General features: G+C 43.8%; 1 protein-coding gene across 1 annotated transcript in view; it reads left to right on the forward strand.

Annotated features, from left to right (window-relative positions):
* HSD17B2 (hydroxysteroid 17-beta dehydrogenase 2) overlaps positions 1-17,455 on the forward strand; it is a 61,224-nt gene that overhangs the window by 36,508 nt on the left and 7,261 nt on the right. Inside the window, exon 3 of the mRNA XM_036909365.2 lies at positions 3,453-3,638. Within this exon, the coding sequence (XP_036765260.2) occupies positions 3,453-3,638 (186 nt within the window). The remainder of the gene's footprint in view (positions 1-3,452; positions 3,639-17,455) is intronic.

Below are 17,455 nucleotides of genomic sequence, written 5' to 3' on the forward strand. Positions count from 1 at the left end.
TATTTGTAAATGACATATCTGACAAGGGGTTAACACCCAAAATATATAAAGAACTCACAAGCCTCAACAACCAAAAAGGTAATAACCCGATTAAAAAATGGGCAGAGGATATCAACAGACACTTCTCCAAGGAAGAAATTCATGGCCAACAGGCACATGAAAAGATGCTCCACATTTAATTTAATGCAAATTAAAACCACAGATATAACCTCACACTACTTAGGATGGCCAACATCAAAAAGACAAGGAGCAACAAATGCTGGTGAGGATGTGGAGAAAGGGGAACCCCACTGTTGGTGGGGATGTAAATTACTTAAACCATTGTGGAAAGCATTATGGAGGGTCCACAGAAAACTAAAAATAGAAATACCATTTGACCCAGGAATTCCACTCCTAGGAATTTACCCAAAGAAAACAAGATCCCAGATTCAAAAAGACATATGCACCCCTATGTTTATCACAGCACTATTTACAATAGCCAAGATATGGAAGCAACCTAAGTGTCCATCAGTAGATGAATGGATAAAGAAGATATGGTACATATATACAGTGGAATATTATTCAGCCATAAGGGGAAAACAAATCCTACCATTGCAATAACATGGATTGGAGCTAGAGGGTATTATGCTTAGTGAAATAATCCAGGTGGAGAAAGACAAGTACCAAGTGATTTCACTCATTTGTGGAGTATAACAATGAAGCAAAACTGAAGGAACAAAATAGCAGCAGACTCAGTCTACAAGAAGGGACTAGAGGCTACCAAAGGGGAGGGGTGGGGAAGGCTGGATTGGGAGGAAGGGAAAAGGGGACTGAGGGGTATTATGATTGGCACACATGGTGGGGGGGGTGCTCACAGGGAAGACAGTGTAGTACAGAGAAGACAAGTAGTGACTGACTGTGTGGCATCTTACCAAGCTGATGGACAGTGACTGCAATGGGGTGGGGGTTGGGGGGAGACTTGACAATATGGGTGAATGTAGTAATCACAAAGTTGCTCATGTGAAACCTTCGTAAGATTGTACATCAATGATACCTTATTTTTAAAAAAGTCCAGCAATTGTGCTGTGTTCCTACAGAGAATTTATTAAATTAGTATTAACATGTTATTCATTACTTTAAAAACTCATATTAATAAGTCCTACAAGCATAACGAGCTTATTAGCAGCTTGGAATTCTATGGCAGGAGTTGGCAAACTATGGCCCTGACTGTTTTTTCTTTAAACATTTTTTTTAGAAGTAATTGTAGATTTATAGGGAGTTGCAAAGAAATGTACAGAGAGATCCTTTGTTCCCTTTGCCAAGCCTCTGCCAGCGTTAACATGTTAAATAAATATAGTATAATATCAAAACCAGGAAATTGGCATTGGTATAATCCACAGTTTATTCACATTTCACCAGCTACATGTGCAAGTATGTGTATGTGTGTGTATAGCTGTGCAATTTCAAAACGTGTAGCTCTGTGTAAAAATCAGCACAATCAAGATACAAAACTGGACCACCACCACCAGGCTCTCTTGTGCTACCTTTTTAGAGCCATATTCTCATCGCTAAGTCCTGGCAATCACTAATCTGTTCCCTGTCTCTTTGACTTTGTCCTTTAAAGAAGTTTATATAGATCTGTCACTTATTTTTGTAGAGCCCATGAGCTAAGGATGGTTTACTACATTTTTAAATGGTTATATCAGAAGAATATTTTTGACCCATGAAAACTATATGGAATTCAAATGTCGATGTCCATCAATCAAGTTTTATGGGAGCATCACCACTGCTGTTCCTTTACAGTCTGGGGCTTCTACATGCAATAATGGCAGAGTTGAGACAGTAGGACCTGCAATGCTAAAATATTTACTATCTGGCCTTTGATAGAAAAAATTTGCCAACCCTGGTCTAGGGCATTTTCAAGCTTCTGCTGGCACATTGACTTGCCAAAGGCGGGCTCAGGCTGAGTGAATTAAAACCACCCTCCCCACCCATCACCATCCTCATACTAGCCGCTGAACTCTTGCTATGTGCCAGGTGTCATCTCACTTGATGCTGCTTGTCATTATTGTACGGGAATGTCAGAACACCAGCTCAGGTGTGCAAGCAATGTTAACTTTACGGCATGTAGCAAAAACCATTTCAGTCATTTTGAACTTCACCTCATTTTCCTGGGGTAGCATCTGAATTCCTGGGGATAGGACATTTGGTCTTGTTGTCAATACTGGCCTCTGCTGAGATGTCCAACACTCTGTCCAGTCCTCCTACAGGTTGGCTGTTACTTGCCTCCTTGATGCCATCAGAAAGGCGCACTTAGGGCTGGCGTTAGGTTCTCACACTTGAGTGTGCTCTAGGTTTCCTGGAGGGTGTGTTTTATCACAGATGCTGAGCTTTGACAACGATTTCTGATCCAGCCTGTCGAGTTGAGGTTCTGGAACCTGGGTTTCTAACAAGTTCTCAGTTGATGCTGGTGCTACTGTTTCTGGACCACACCTTGAGATCCATTGTTGTAAATGATGCTGCAGCTCAGGGAACTCAGAGAATCTGCTCTAGACATCCTTCTCCCAAACACAGGATGGTGGTTTTTTTTTTTTTCTTGATTACTTCTTTTCTACATTGAGGGCAGTGCTTCCCCAGCTTGGTTGTACATTGTACGCTGGAGAACTTTAAAGACTATGAATGCCAAGGTCTCCTCTCTCTCTCACCCGAGAGTTTCTCACCTAAATGGCTGGGATGTGGCTTTGGCACATGGGTTTAAAAAAGCCCCCAAGTGATCCTAATGTGCAGTCAAGGTTGGAAATCACTTGTGGACAGCAGTTTCCCAAGCATCAGCAGCACCTGGGAACTTGTTAGAAATGCAGATTCTCAGTCCCCCACACCCCACTCCCAGATATGCCGAATCCGAGTCTCTGGAGGTGGGGTCCGGCATTCGAACAAACCCTGGTGTTTCTGATGCAACCAAGGGCCTCAGGCTGGTTGGGGAAGGGAATAAGACTCTGGGACTTACAGTCTTGGCTCTTGGCATTTCTGCTATAGTTTTCCTGTTCCCTGGGCTAGGGAATCTTTCCTAGTCTTGGGAAAAGGTTTTCTATATCTGCCTGCATTGTCCTAAAGATATTGTGCTGTCTCTACACACTCCTTTGATGAAGAAACATGGAGTAGACTCCTCTCAAGTGCTGTGTCATCCTCCTTCCTCAGATAGAGCAAATATGTAGCTACCTGGATGTGGGAAGGGCTTTGAAAATACCTCCAAAAAAAACACCATTGCCTAATATATCACTGGTTTGCTCTCCATTCAGCTCTCCAAGGTAAGTGGGTTTAGGTATTCAAGGAGACTCGGATTCCAGAGTGTGAGGGTTCTGCTTAGATCCTAAATCTCAAAGGGGCCCTTTTGACTCCAGAGTTTAAAGTGTTAAAAATCCTCCTGCTCTCCAGTCTCGCCCAACAACGGAGCTGTTCCCTTCTGTCCTCAGGACTGTGGGCTGTGGTCAACAATGCTGGCATCATCGGCTTTCCCGCTGACGGGGAGCTCATTCCCATGACCGACTACAAACAATGCATGGCGGTGAACTTCTTCGGGGCCGTGGAAGTCACGAAGGCGTTTTTGCCTCTTCTTAGGAAATCCAAGGGGCGGCTGGTGAACATCAGCAGCATGGCTGGTGAGTTGGCCTTTCCCCACAAGGTCTGGGATGCCTGCAGTGCAAGATGCAGCTCGCTGCATTCTTGGTGAACGGAGCGAGAAGGCAGGACATGCTCCTGCAGGGCACAGGCAAGATTAGTCGAATGGCATGTTTACTGTTGATCTTAAGACAATAATACCTTTCTCTCCTAAATCCTTTCCTGTACAGACTTTTACCTACCTTCTCACTCATCTATTCATCACTAGGGATTTAGGGTTCTTACATATCTTCACATGACTGCCAAATGCAATCCTCCGTTTGGACAGGAAATCCTGCATACATTAATTACCTGCATTACAGGTAACCTGCTTTCGACCCTCTTTAAAGTCAGCACATACTGTGGTTTCCTGTATGAAGAGAAGGCAATTGTCTTCGCTCCGTGGCGCTGTCAGAGAGCCCCATGACTCGGAGGGCAGCCTACTAGTGATTTCTGTAAGATTATTGCCATTGTTTTTCCAAATCTCAAGGCCTGTAGTTCACAGTGTGATGTGTGAGGACTCATCTCTCTGCATTTCAAAGAACAGAGAGTCAGCACTTGGATTAAGGGTTCAACAATCTCCCTTCCATAACAATGCCCATGTATATCTTCTAGGACAGGCATTTTCAAATTGGGGTTCCTCAGAGCCGTACTCAGCTGTGGGTAATGCCCATGGGGTTGTCCCAGGCTGCCCTTCTCATTCTGAAGCAGTGGGCATGGAAAGAGAGAAAGGCAGGCAGTCACTAATAAGTGTTCTCCAAAAGCAGCCTATGATTACCCTGACTCACCAGGTTATCTTGAGCCTGGCACCCCTGCCATCCTCTGCATGACAAGAATTTCAGTGGTATCAATTGATCATGGAAGTTGGCATCAGCCAGGAGAAGCTAAGCTGCGACCAGTAATTTCTATTCTAGTTATCCACTGCTGCATAGCAAATAATGCCAAATAAGCTGTCTCAGGCAGTTGTAAGTAGCTTACTGTTCTGGGAGACAGAATAGGGGTCCCTCCAATATGTACATGATCTAATCCCTGGACCCTGGAATGTGTGACCTTGCCTGGCAAAAGGGACTTTGCAGATGTGACTGAGGTAAGCATCTTGAGATGCAGAGCTTACCCTGGGATGTCTAGGCTGGTCTGGCAGGAGGGTCAGAGTCACAGGGAAGTTGGAAGACAGGGGAAGGGGCCATGAGCCAAGGACTGCGGGCAGCTCTAAAATGCGGAAAAGTCAGGGGACCGGATCCTCCCTTGGAGACTCCAGAAGGAATGTAGCCCTGCTGACAACTTGATTTCAGCCCAGGGAGACCTCTGATCTTCATAACTGTAAGATAATAAGTCTGCGTTGTTTACGCAACTAAGTTTGTGGTAATTGTCATAGCAGCCATAGGAAAGCAAAGTATACATGGGTTGACTTGGACATCTGGTCAAATACTGCTGGATCCATCCCGGTTCCTTTAAAGGTGGATGGATGGTGTGTCTGCCCTTCCTCCTTGCCTCCCCTAAGCTCCTCCCCTACCCCCCCCCCCACCAAAAAAAAACCCACAAAAAAACTTGTAGGCCTGGCTTCCTTTCCAATACCCAACACTGTCTACCCATATCAAGGCTCAACTGTGAGATACTCGCTCTGCTCTTACTGTTCCCAGGTGGGAATAGGGTCAACATAATCCACATCTAAATCCACTCATATGGATGGGGAGGCCCAGGGTTGTGGACACAGAAGAGATATTGCTTAATTTCTTCTCTAGGAGATGCACAGAAGAGTCAACCACATTATGAATACACCCCTCCCTCCCATATCTCCCATCCCTAAAGAAAGGAACAAGGAACAGAAAGAGTGAGAGAGACATCGCGTAGCTATACAGGTCTAATCAGGTCTCAAAAAGGAGAGGAAGCAAGTCAAGTGAAGTGGAGATAAACTGTGCAGGCTTTGATCCTGTGTTTACCGCTGGCAACTGGGTGACCTCTGGCAGAGTCCTGGGCCTCTGAACTGCTGCTTTTTCATTTTACGATGGGTATAATAGTTACATTTTCTTAGGGCCTTGAAATGAGATGAAACGACACGTGTTTAACCATCAGCTTCACACCTGGCATACCGCAGAGTTAGAGACTCAAAAGCCATCTGCCATGAATTCTGTGGAAGAGGCTGACTGTAACTATACCAGTGACTTTTTATCCTGCCAGCTCCTGGCATCACCACCTCTGTCTGTGACACTGAGTGACCCTACATCCTGCTGTTTCATCAAATACCCACCCGCCCTTGGGCAGATAACCGCAAAACATGTCACTACTTCCAGACTGGACCACACCTTCTCCAGGAGAATTTTTCCCCCTTTCATCACCTTTATCATCCCTTCCAAAAAATGAAAATTGGCTCTTTAACCCAAATCCCAGTAGGGAAGTTGAATGATTAATGATGGAATCAGGAGGTGACTCTGTACAAAGGACAGTTGAAAAATCTTTGTTTGAAAGGTCTAAAAGCCTTTTCTGGCCAGTTTCCTCTTAAGAAATCACAGAGTAAGCACCTGTGTACAGTTGCAAGCTGTATTTGAGGGAGAACACTGGTTGAAAACAAACCTTAGGAAAAAACTCAGGCCTCGGGAGTTCTGAGCCAGGTGTGGTTTGCACCCTGCTCTTCCATTACTAGCCAGGTAACCTGGGCAGTGCACTGCACCTCACTTGTCTGCCTGCCCATTTGATCATCTGTCAGTGACACGGTGGTACAGTGCCTGAGTCCAGGGTAGCGTTTCTCAACCTCAGCATTATCGATATTTGCTGGGAGGCTAATTCTCCCTTTCGGGGGCTGTTTGATTAACTGCAGGATATTTCACTGTACCTGTGGTCTTGACCCCCTGGAGGAAAACAGCACCCAACCCCAGTGCTGACAAGTCTTCAGACACTGCTACACATCCCCTGGGAGGGAGTGGGGAGTTAAAATCGTCCCTGGTTGAGAACCTCTGGTCTCTTCTGTAGATTTTAAATGACTGTGCTTCTGAATACTTAGCACAGTTAATGGTACACAGAAAATGCCCTAGTAAAAGGGGCCTCTCTACTGAGAGATAGTAATAGCTACCCACCACATCAAGTTACTTTAATATGCATTAAAATTACTTCATGTCAAAGTAAGCAGCCTTAGACGTCCTTACAAGTCTACAAATGACAGAGTTCATGGTTCCAGCCTTGTGCTTAGTCTTACTTTGTCCAGAGAAGTTAACTGTGTGAGATCATTACTGGGCTTTGTCTTGCTGACTTGGCTGCCTTGAGGGAACCATCTGGCAAATCATTCAGCCAGTCCCTCAGCTGCTCAGTGATGTGCGAGGAAGCCAAGCTGAGATCTGCCTCCCTAAAACTCTCAACAACGTCCAGGGCTAAGGGGAAGAAGGTAGAGCAAGAGTCAGTAAACTTGTCCATGCCGAGTCATATTGAATGCTTATACCCCTACGTCATTTAATTCTCATGTCTGCAGGATGCAGAGGTTAATCTTTTTCTAAGTGAGGATACTCTAGCCCAGCATCATCTAGCTTATAAGCGAAGGAGTCAGGCTTGCAAACTGGGTCTATCTGACTTCACATTCTTTGTTCCTCTCACTTTTCCAGACTGTCAAACAAGAACGTACCAGACAAACAGGGGTATCAGTCACAGACCCTGACTCTAGTATGTTTGCATGATAATTAGGAAGTGCTAGCTCTGAGGGATGCCTCCTACACCAGCACTTCTCAGACACTGGAGTGTGTAATGAGCACCCAGTATCTTGTTAAAATGTAGAATTGGACTAAGGCGGCCTGATTGGCCTACTATTCTGTATTTCTTTAACTAGTTTCTAAAATGGATGCTACCGGTTCCTGAACAACTTTTTCGAACTTCATGTGCATTGGAATCACCAACAGGGCCACTTGAACATTTACTGCAGGAAACCAAAACTATGATGAGATGACATTTCACACCTACTAGAATGGCTAGAATCAAAAAACCAGGAAACACCATTTGATGGCCATGGTGTAGAGAAATCAGAACCCTCATGAACTGTTGGAATATAAAACAGCACAGCCTCTTTGGAAAACACTGGGTGGTTTTTCCGTAAGTTAAACATAAAGTTACCATATGACCTAGCAATTCCACTCCTAAGTATATACTCAAGAGAATAGAAAACAGGTGTTCAAACAAAAGCTTGTACATGGATGTTTGCATCATTATTCATTATAGCCAGAAGTGGAAATGACCCGAATGTCCATCAATTAATGAAATGATAATCAAAATGTAGTCTAGCCACACGAGAATATTATTAACCCATAAAAAGAAATGAAGCGCTGACACACGGTATAACATGGTATAGAATGGATGGATCTTGAAAAGATCACAATAATAGAAGCCAGACACAAAAGGTCACACATTGGAGCATTCTGTCTATATGAAAAGTCCAAAAAAGGCAAACCTATATGTGAGAAAAATGGAAGTTCCTATGGCCATTATCCTCACCTGACCCTAGACTACTTGATGATGTAATTGGTCTGTTGCTAGGTTACTGCTCCCACACCCATAGGCAATAAGCTATTATTGACAGAGTCACTATATAAAGAGTTCTGCTCAGTGCTCTGGGCGGAGGCAGAGACGGAGGAGGATTATGGACCTGCAGATTGCTGATGCAGATATAATTCCAGTGCTTGACCTATTGTCAGGAGAATAAAGCTGGGTAAAAGCCCTTTTACCCAAAGAATGTTCTATTGTCATTTCTTGGTCTCACGAATCCACAGTGAACTTGCTTGGGGCTGAAACTCTCAGGCAAGACAACTGGCGTAGCCAGCAGAATTTATCGTAGACCAAAGAATGGAACAGGCTGCCATCATGGGAGGGGTGCTTCAGTGGGCTGCCCCTATGAATGGGGAGACATTCGAGTGCCCCTCAATGGGCATGTGGTCTGAGGCGGCTTGCCTCCTAGAGGGCTGGGTCCCATCCCAGGACTGGAGGCAGGTGGAGGTGACACCTGAGCAGTAGAGGTGGCCCTCGGCATTATAAGGAGATCCTTTGAGAAAGAGACTGCCCATGAGGCAGTGGGAACTGTGGATTGGCTGTTTCTTACAGAACTAAAAAAGTCTACAGATGAGTAGAACTTGCTCTTGTGAGAGACATGAGAAATGGCAGCATGAGAACATGAGTTGTGAAGTGCTGTGGATTTGTTGAAGAATGAAATGGCATTGATATAAGAGGAGGCCACATGAGAAAGCACACTGTGAGGTGCTATGGAGAAAATTAAAGATTTGTTAAAAAATGAGATGGCATTTCTGTGAGGCACTGTGGAAGAAGTAAAGGCCATGAAGGAGAAGAACCCCTGTGAAAAGCACAGGAGAGGAAGCATGAGAATGCAAACTGCAAGGTGCCGGGGAGAAGGTAAAAGATTCTTTGCAGAATGAGATAGAGGTGCTGCAAGGTGCTTTGAAGGACGCAAAGGCCATGGAGGAGAAGGTTGTACTCTTGCAAGAAAACACAGGAAGAGGCTGCATGAGAATGCCAGCTGTGAGGTATTGAGGTGAAGGTAAGAGAGCTGTTGAAGACTGAGCTAGCATTGCTGTGAGGCACTGTGGAGAAGGTAAAGGGTGTAGCACAGGAGGCACTCAGGGGTGTGGAGAGAAAGGTGCCATCAGCCCCAGAAATGGAGGAGGAGCTGGGGATGGATGAAGGGGTGGTGCCAGAGGTATCAAAACTGCTCCTCTATTGAAAGCCTGCCCAGTTGTAGTAAAGAAAATAAAGACACATAAACTGTGGGTTTCTCTGGGAGAGGTACAGGCCCCTCCCCCAGGTCATGGAGCACTCTATGCTCTGCTCCTATACTCAGGCTGAGCTGGTGGATTTGGATTCATGGTTTTGGCAGAAACCCCAGGAGTCAATATCAGCTTGTCTCCTTAATCTTTGAGATGTAGGTGGGGTGGAATTGCTCTGTCTGATTCAGAAATGGGAAAGTTATCCTTTTGTGAATTCCTAGAGTAACAGCAGAGTAGCTTCCAAAGATCTCAGTAATATATCCTAAATGACCAGAAGGTGGGAGCATCTTACTGGGGAGTTTTGTTTTATCATTATGGCCAGTGCATGCACCTCCTGTAGCACTATATACAGACCCCTCAGTAACCCCCCACAGGGAGAGGGGTAAAGCTATGATATATTAGACCCTGATGAGACTCCCTTCCTGCTATGGTCCTATCATAGGTCCACTCTCTTGCATGCATTCTACCTGATGGACAAGATTTTCCTATGTTGGTAGCATTAAAACATGTGTCTTATTGCCTTTAAGGTTAATCTCCTCTAACGGTTTTTTGGATTGGGCACACACCCTAGCAAATAACTTCTACTGCTGGGGTTCAAGGAGGTCTCTATCAGTACCGCTACTAGCTTCCCATGGAAAGTGTGAGTCATGAACTCATCTGAGTAGAATTGGTTTTGAATACAGCTGGGATAACCTCTTCAGTCTTGAGGATTATTACAATTTTTGTTACCTGTATCAAAATCTTGTTGCATCAATTTTTGTTATTATCTGTATGTTGTTTTTAGCCTCTGTTGCTGTTGTGGAATCTGGTTACAATGCTCCAGATTTCTCATGCAGGGTTCATCATGGAAGATTAAGGGCATGTAGACTGTAAGGTGAGAATCTTGGAGGGGTGGAGTGTGGGGAAAATAGAAGTTCCTGTGTCCAGAATCCTCACCTGACCCTAAACTACTTGTTGATGTAATTGGCCTACTGCTAGGCTACTGCTTCCACCGCCATAGGCAATAAGCTATTATTGACTGAGTTACTATATAAAGAGCTCTGCCCAGGACTCTGGGCAGAGGCAGAGATGGAGGTGGATTATAGACCTGCAGACTGCTGGATGCAGATGTGATTCTAGTGCTCCACTTATTACCAGGAGAATAAAGCCGGGTATAAACCCTTTTACCCTAAGATTGTTCCATTGTTATTTCTCAGTCTCACTGAATCCACTTGCCAGGGGCAGAAACCCTCACATAAGACATGGTTGCACAATGTTGTGAATGTACTAAATGCCACTGAATTCTATACCTTAAAATAGTTAAATGGTGAATTTCAATGTTATTATATATTTTACCACAATAAGAAAAAAAATCTGCACCCACCCCCGGAATATCTGATTCAACAGGTCTGGGAGTAGCACCTGAGGATTTGCACTTCTAACAGATTCTCAGCTGCTGCTGGTTCTAGCACACTTTGAGTAACAAGGTCCAAGACTTTGATTTCGATACTCAACAGTTTGTGGCATCTCCAGAGATTGCGAGATTACAAGGGAATAGATTAAATCAGTCCCAAATTTCTTCTAACCATGCCTAAAGGAGATTAGCAAATTTACCTCTCCTGGGTGCATGTGGTTGGTCTGTTTTCAGTTTAGGAATGTACAGTAATGGAATGGACTTTGTTACCTGAGTTGACCCCAGTTGACCTTGGGGGAAGTACAAACTGGCTGGGAGACCTCCTCACATTCCTCTAAGACAAAGTCCTTGGGTTCTGGTTTGGGAAGGTAGTAGAGAAGGAGAAAGCAGCTGTGGGCATGGGACCTTGGCACCCCTATGAAAGTGTCCTCAATTCCAGCAAGGGGTGTCTTCCAATTTAACTCAATTCTGACACTACCTGGTGATGGCATCAAACCCCACAGGTTAAGGGTTCAGTCCTACACGACTGTCCTTCCCGCTCCCACTTCAGATGACAGTCGCAAACCCAGGTCATCATCTGTGCTCTGGTCAACCAGCTATAGATCGAAGGTTCCAACCACCCTCTCCTCGGGTTTGATTAAGTTGCTAGGGTGGCCCTCAGAACTCAGGAAACCTGTTTGCTCACCGGGTTAACAATTTTTTACAGAAGACATTAAAGGATACAAATCGTGAGCCAGATGCAGGGATACAAAGGGCAAGGCATAGGCACAGGCCCTGGAGCGTCCATGCTCTCTGAGTGCGCTGTTCTCCCCGAATCTGCACATGTTCACCAACCGGGGAGCTCTCCACACTTCCTTCTTTTGGTTTTTTATGGTGGCTTCTTTACACAGACATGACTGATCAAATCACTGGCCCCTGGTGAGAGATCTCAATCCCCAGCCTCTCTCCCTTCCCCTGAGGTGGGGGGATGGGTCAGCCCAGGAGCTCCGACCCTCTAATCTGAGGTTGTTTGTCAGTTACCTCATTAACATAATAAAAGACACCTTTCCTCTCATCATTTAGGAAATTCCAAGCATTTTAGAAGCTCTGTGCCAGAAAAGGGACAAACACTAAATATTTATTTCTTATTATAAATCACAATATCACATCGCAATATTGCCGGCCTTCCCCCTGCTGTGTTAATAGGACATTCACTTGCAAAGCCCTTTGTCTTCCATAATTCCTATGTAGCTAGAGATTAGATTTCCGGGAGAGAAAGGATGGTGGTGAGGAGTTTTTGAGGTCCTTAACCTCAAAGGACATCAAGACCAGCTGGTTGGTTGAAGCTCAGGAAATGTTGCTAGTTTACTGCTTATGCTACACCAAGAGAGTCAGGCAAAGACCGTGTCTGAGCCCATTCAGGGAAGAAAGGGGGTCTCCACAATTCCCTTGTAAGTTCCAAAATTGTAACTTCAACTCTCCCTCAGTTTTATTCCATGGCCAACAGTATACTGTAACGTAAAGGAAAGCCAGGGACCACCAGAGGGATCAACAGTGGATGGGGAGCTGATTCGCTTGCCAGGGAATGAAGTCACCAAGGAGTTCCCTGAGACAGAAAAGCTGGGCAGGGGAAGCTGGTATCTTCTAGCAGGGAGCTAGGATGCCATATTCATCGTGGCTACACGAAGGACGGACGGAAAATCTGCAGTTAGGAAGGGTGGAAAGAGTCCATAGGTCTATACATGGCTGCTTAAAACAAGTCCCATTGTTGACTACGTGTTCTGTTGAGTCGCCACTAACAGGTCACCCCAAGTTCCCAGCCATTAACCAGCATTGGCTATTTAACATCTATTGTGGGGAAACCCAGCATTCAATTTTGACATCTCCCTGAGCAAGTACTGTGCTAAGTGCAAAGTTCTGCTATAACATGAGCCACACCTGTGATGGGGTATGTGTGGGATGGAGTGGGAAGGAGGTATAGCCTCACTTTAAATTTGGCTGCGGCCTTGGCAAAAGACATTTCTAAAGCTCTAGCTTGTCCAGGTAGCTTGTGTCATCTTATAAAATTTCAAGTACGTCAGGCCTTGTTTGGGCTTTCATACCAAATTTCAAAAGAGCTTACGTTTTTGGTTTTATTTACCAAAACTTTAGGAGAGCTTATGATTTCGTATATGAGAAACCTACCTAGGAGCTAGGCTATTCTCCCTTAAGCATGTCTCAAAGGGAGCATGTTATTTTTTTTTTAACTCTTTTATTTGGAAATACATATAGATTCACAGGAAGTTGCAAGGACATGCACCAGGAAGTCCCATTTCCCCTACACCAGCCTCCCCTAATGATAACATCTTGTGTAACTATAATACAATATCAAAACCATGTAATGGAAGTCAAGACAATGCAGAGATTACTCATTTCACTAGTTACATCATTTGTGTGTGTGTGTTTATAGTTCTGTGCAACTTTATCACATCAATGGCTTCCTGTAACTAACACAGTCAAGATACACAACTGTTCCAACACCACAAGGATCCACCCCCACCCCAAGATAACCCTTTATATTCCACACCCTCTCCCCACCCTGCATCCCTACCCCCTGGGCAACCATGACTGTTCTCCATCTTTACAATTTTATTTCAAGAATGTTATGTCAATGGAATGGTACAGTATGCCACCTTTTGATACTGGCTTTCATGCAACATAATTTGAAGGGAATATATTGTGACTCAGGCTTATGCAACTCACAAAAACCCCTTCTTCTAGCCCAGCATTAGAAAGTCTCTTTAATTTCAGTCTCCTGAAATAGAACATAACTTATCCCTTACATCTGTTAAGAATTAAATGAAGAAAAATATGTCACTGCCAGGTCACTATGTAATTTCTGGGATCATGTAAGCCCTTCTATAGTCAAAATAGAGATCTCAGTTTTCCAGATCCCAAGCTTGTATTAGCATTGACATGTCTGGAGGACAGAAATACGTGGAAAAATTTCAGAGACATTCTCTAGGAGTGTTTAACAAACCCATGTGCTCATTAGAATCACCTGTAGCTTTTAAACATCACATTGCTTGTGATGAACCCTTAGCCAATTAAATCATATGGGGTGGGGGACAGGAATTGACTTTTTAACAGCTCCCAGAGAATTCCAATAAGCTTCCAAGTTTGAAACTACTGTTCTAAAACAATTAGCTATTATAGAGGTTCTCAAACTTTGGGTCACAGGGTAGGGGATAATCAGATTCACTGGGGAATTTGGTAACACTACTAAAAGCCCAGGCTCTGTCCTCTGTGACAGCCTGGGATCTCTGGGTGCTTCATTAGTTCCCAAGGCGATTCTGAAACTCATTCAGGTGTGAGGACCACTGAACCAGAATGATATTTTCACATTAAAATCACCTGTGGAGTTTTATTGACATACTGATGTTCTGGTACCATTGCTAGAGACAGTTTTTTTTTTTTAAACCTCATTGGTCTAGGGCCAGACATTTTTCTTTTAGTTATTTGTTTTTGTTAATATTACCAAGGTGATTCTACTATGCCTATTGAGTTATGTACCACTGATTCGGAATTTAAAAACAGACACAGTGCATATACCTCTCTCTGGGCATTCTGGTTTCATTTAATGTCAGCTAGTGGATAAACATGTAAATTTTCCAGACAGCCTCCTTGGAATTACATCAGCATGCTATGTGGTTATTCAGATTACAACCCGCATTTGCGCCCAGGGTTGTGCATCCCTTACCAGTTGTCCAGTGAGTTATCCAGTAGATGAGCCCTTTAGTTTAGAGGTCACGTTTTCACAGTAGAAATGGAAATAAACTTACCACATTTCTGGCAGCCTTCGGCCTTGGTGCCTTCTGGCAATACGATTTTAACCTGAGTTGAATAAAGGTAGAAAACAGAGACCCTTACGGGACAGCTGATGAAGGGTCCATATGGCCAGGAAGGGAGAAGGCCCTGAGACCTTGTGCTCTTGGTCAGTGAGCCTTGGATGGCTGCATTTATTTCATCTAATGCCACCAGGGATCTTAGACACTAATATGAAATATTAACACGAGGTTGAACCTATGAAGTTGAACCCTACAGAACTGCCATTTTGTAGATAAAAAATGGTAACATATCTGCAATTTCTCCCACATTAATACAAAAGACAAATGTGTCTTAAATGTTTAGTGCAAAGCATGTTTTCAGTTTAGATTGACAATGTGGGATGTGATAAATTCTCCCCACCTCATATATCCATAGGGCAACATATCACCATGAAAACACACATTCAGAAATATGTGAGAAAAAACCCTGATGTAATAGTTCAGGGTTTAGTATTCAAGAAATAGCTCAGATTGGTTTTGAAGGCAGATTCTGATTCGGTATGTCTGGGGTGGGTCCTAATAATCCACAAATAAACAAGTATTGGGGACGATCCTGAGGCAGGTGCACTAATTACTCTTAAAAAACACTGAACACACAGAGTCTTTTGGGCTATTGAGATAATGTGAAAACCCTGAGTAGCAATAATAGAAAGCTCTAATATGTAGAATCTGTTCTAACAGATTAATTCCTTTAACTTTCACAACAACCCTGTGATGCATGGACTATCATTATTGTTAGTTTCCTGATGAAAAGACAGAGGTACATACACACAAAATGACTTTGCTGATTTTAACTGACTTTACTAATCAGCGTTAGATTTGAACCCAGCCAGGCAGTGCTGGCTCCAAAACCTAGCTCATCACCACTGCCCTCTGCTAATCTGCTCCTTTGCTGGCCAAGCTCACCTCATTTATAAAACCCTGGAGAAAGGAGAAGGGTTTTACCCTGCACACGGGGTTGCAATTCCAAGCAAGCTGCTTTAACTTGTTTGTCATTTTTCACCAGTAGAAGGAAGGAGTTGGATTTCAAACTCCTTCAAGAATCCGTGAAGCTAAAAATCGCTTAACAAAAATCAGCTGGCAAGACAGGAACGAGAATTGTTTAATGTTTGCTGCCAGATGCTGTACTGAAATTTCCAGTTAAGCCTCAGGACTTTTCCTTTTAAGAGACAGCCACACCTCAAACTAGCTCAAACAAAGGAGAGAAAAGGAATGTGTTAGTTCACCAACTGGCTGGAACCACGCTGTAACTTGGGATCCCTGTAACTCTCCCCCACCTCCTCTCGCATTTCCCTCCTCAACCCCCATTTCCAACTGTCCCCTCTCCCCTTCTGAGTCTCTGCTTTCCTTTGCTTACCTTCAGGAGAAGGTAGCAAAAATGGCCCCTGAGAAGTCCTGTGTTTCTCCACCGTCACACTCAGGTGTCCAGGAATAACCAGTAAAACGATCTCTCTTCCATGGGCTGTATCAGGACTCGGTGTGGCTCACGCGCCCAGCCCCAGCCTGATCTCCAGGTCCAGGGACTGGGGTATTTTGATCGGCGCGTTCTGCCGGGACAGAACCATTGACTGACAGCCTTCCTACAAAGAGAGGGAGGAGATGGGTGTTTCCCAAAGGAGATTATTTGAGCCAGACCAAAGTTTTAATAATAATGTAAGAAGAATGATGATAATTGGCATTAACTATTCTCGGTATCTCTACTTCAATGCCTATGTTCTCACTCTGTTTTATTGAGATATAATTGACATTTAACGTTGTGTTAGTTACCATAATAATGTAACTAATAATGCAATATATGTATATATTACAAAATGGATTACCACAAGGTTAGTTAATATGACCACCTCACGTAATTACAATCTTATTTTTGTGATGAAAACTTTTAAGAGTTACTCTCTTAGCAACTTTCCAATATACTTTGAAAGTATTATTAACCAGTCACCCTGCTACACGTTATATACCCACGGTTTATTTATCTTATACCTGGAAGTTAGTGCCTTTTGACCAGTTTCATCTATTTCACCCACACGCCCCCCTACCCTGCCACCTCTGGTAACCACCAATCTGTTCTCTGTTTCTATGAGTTCAGTTTTTTTAGATTCCACATATAAGTGAGATCATACAGTGTTTGTATTTTGCTCTCTGACTTGTATCACTTGGCATTATGCCCTCAAGGCTTGCCTGAACATCTATCCACATAGTCACAAATGAAATGATCCTTCTTTTTTATATATTCATATATATATTTTATATTCATATATATAGCTCACATTTGCTTTATCCATTCCTCTGTTGATGGACACTAAGGCTGTTTCCATGTCTTGGTTATTGTGAATAATGTTGCAATGAGCATGGAGGCACATATACTATACTCTTTTTCAAATTGAAATTTTTATGGACGTTGTTGTATATTTACCTAAAGTTGTAAGGAAGAATAAAGATTGTGTTTACCTTTACCGGATGTGTGGTCACAAGTCCAGTTGTACACCCAACTGGGCGAGTAGTTACGGGAAAGTGCTTGAGAGACTGAGGAAAAGTCCTGGAGAGAGGGTAGGAGACATGACATTTTATTGGGAGTTACGGGGAGTCCAGGAGCAGCTGGACTAGGCTGTGTCCTGCTATTGTGGACAGAGACGGAACTGCTTATGCAAGGTGAGGAGACAAAGACTGCGTGTGTGCTAGGGTAGAGGGACAGAGACTACATGCGTGCCAAAGAAGGTGATTTATGACCATACGTTTATTTCACAAGAAGGAATCAGTCTGGTGCAACCAGCGCCCCAAGGAATGAAACCTTCCTCAAAGGGGTCTGCATTCCAACAAGACGTTTCCAT

This window comes from Manis pentadactyla, chromosome 15, assembly GCF_030020395.1.
Source record: "Manis pentadactyla isolate mManPen7 chromosome 15, mManPen7.hap1, whole genome shotgun sequence".
NCBI classification, from domain to species: Eukaryota; Metazoa; Chordata; class Mammalia; order Pholidota; family Manidae; genus Manis; species Manis pentadactyla.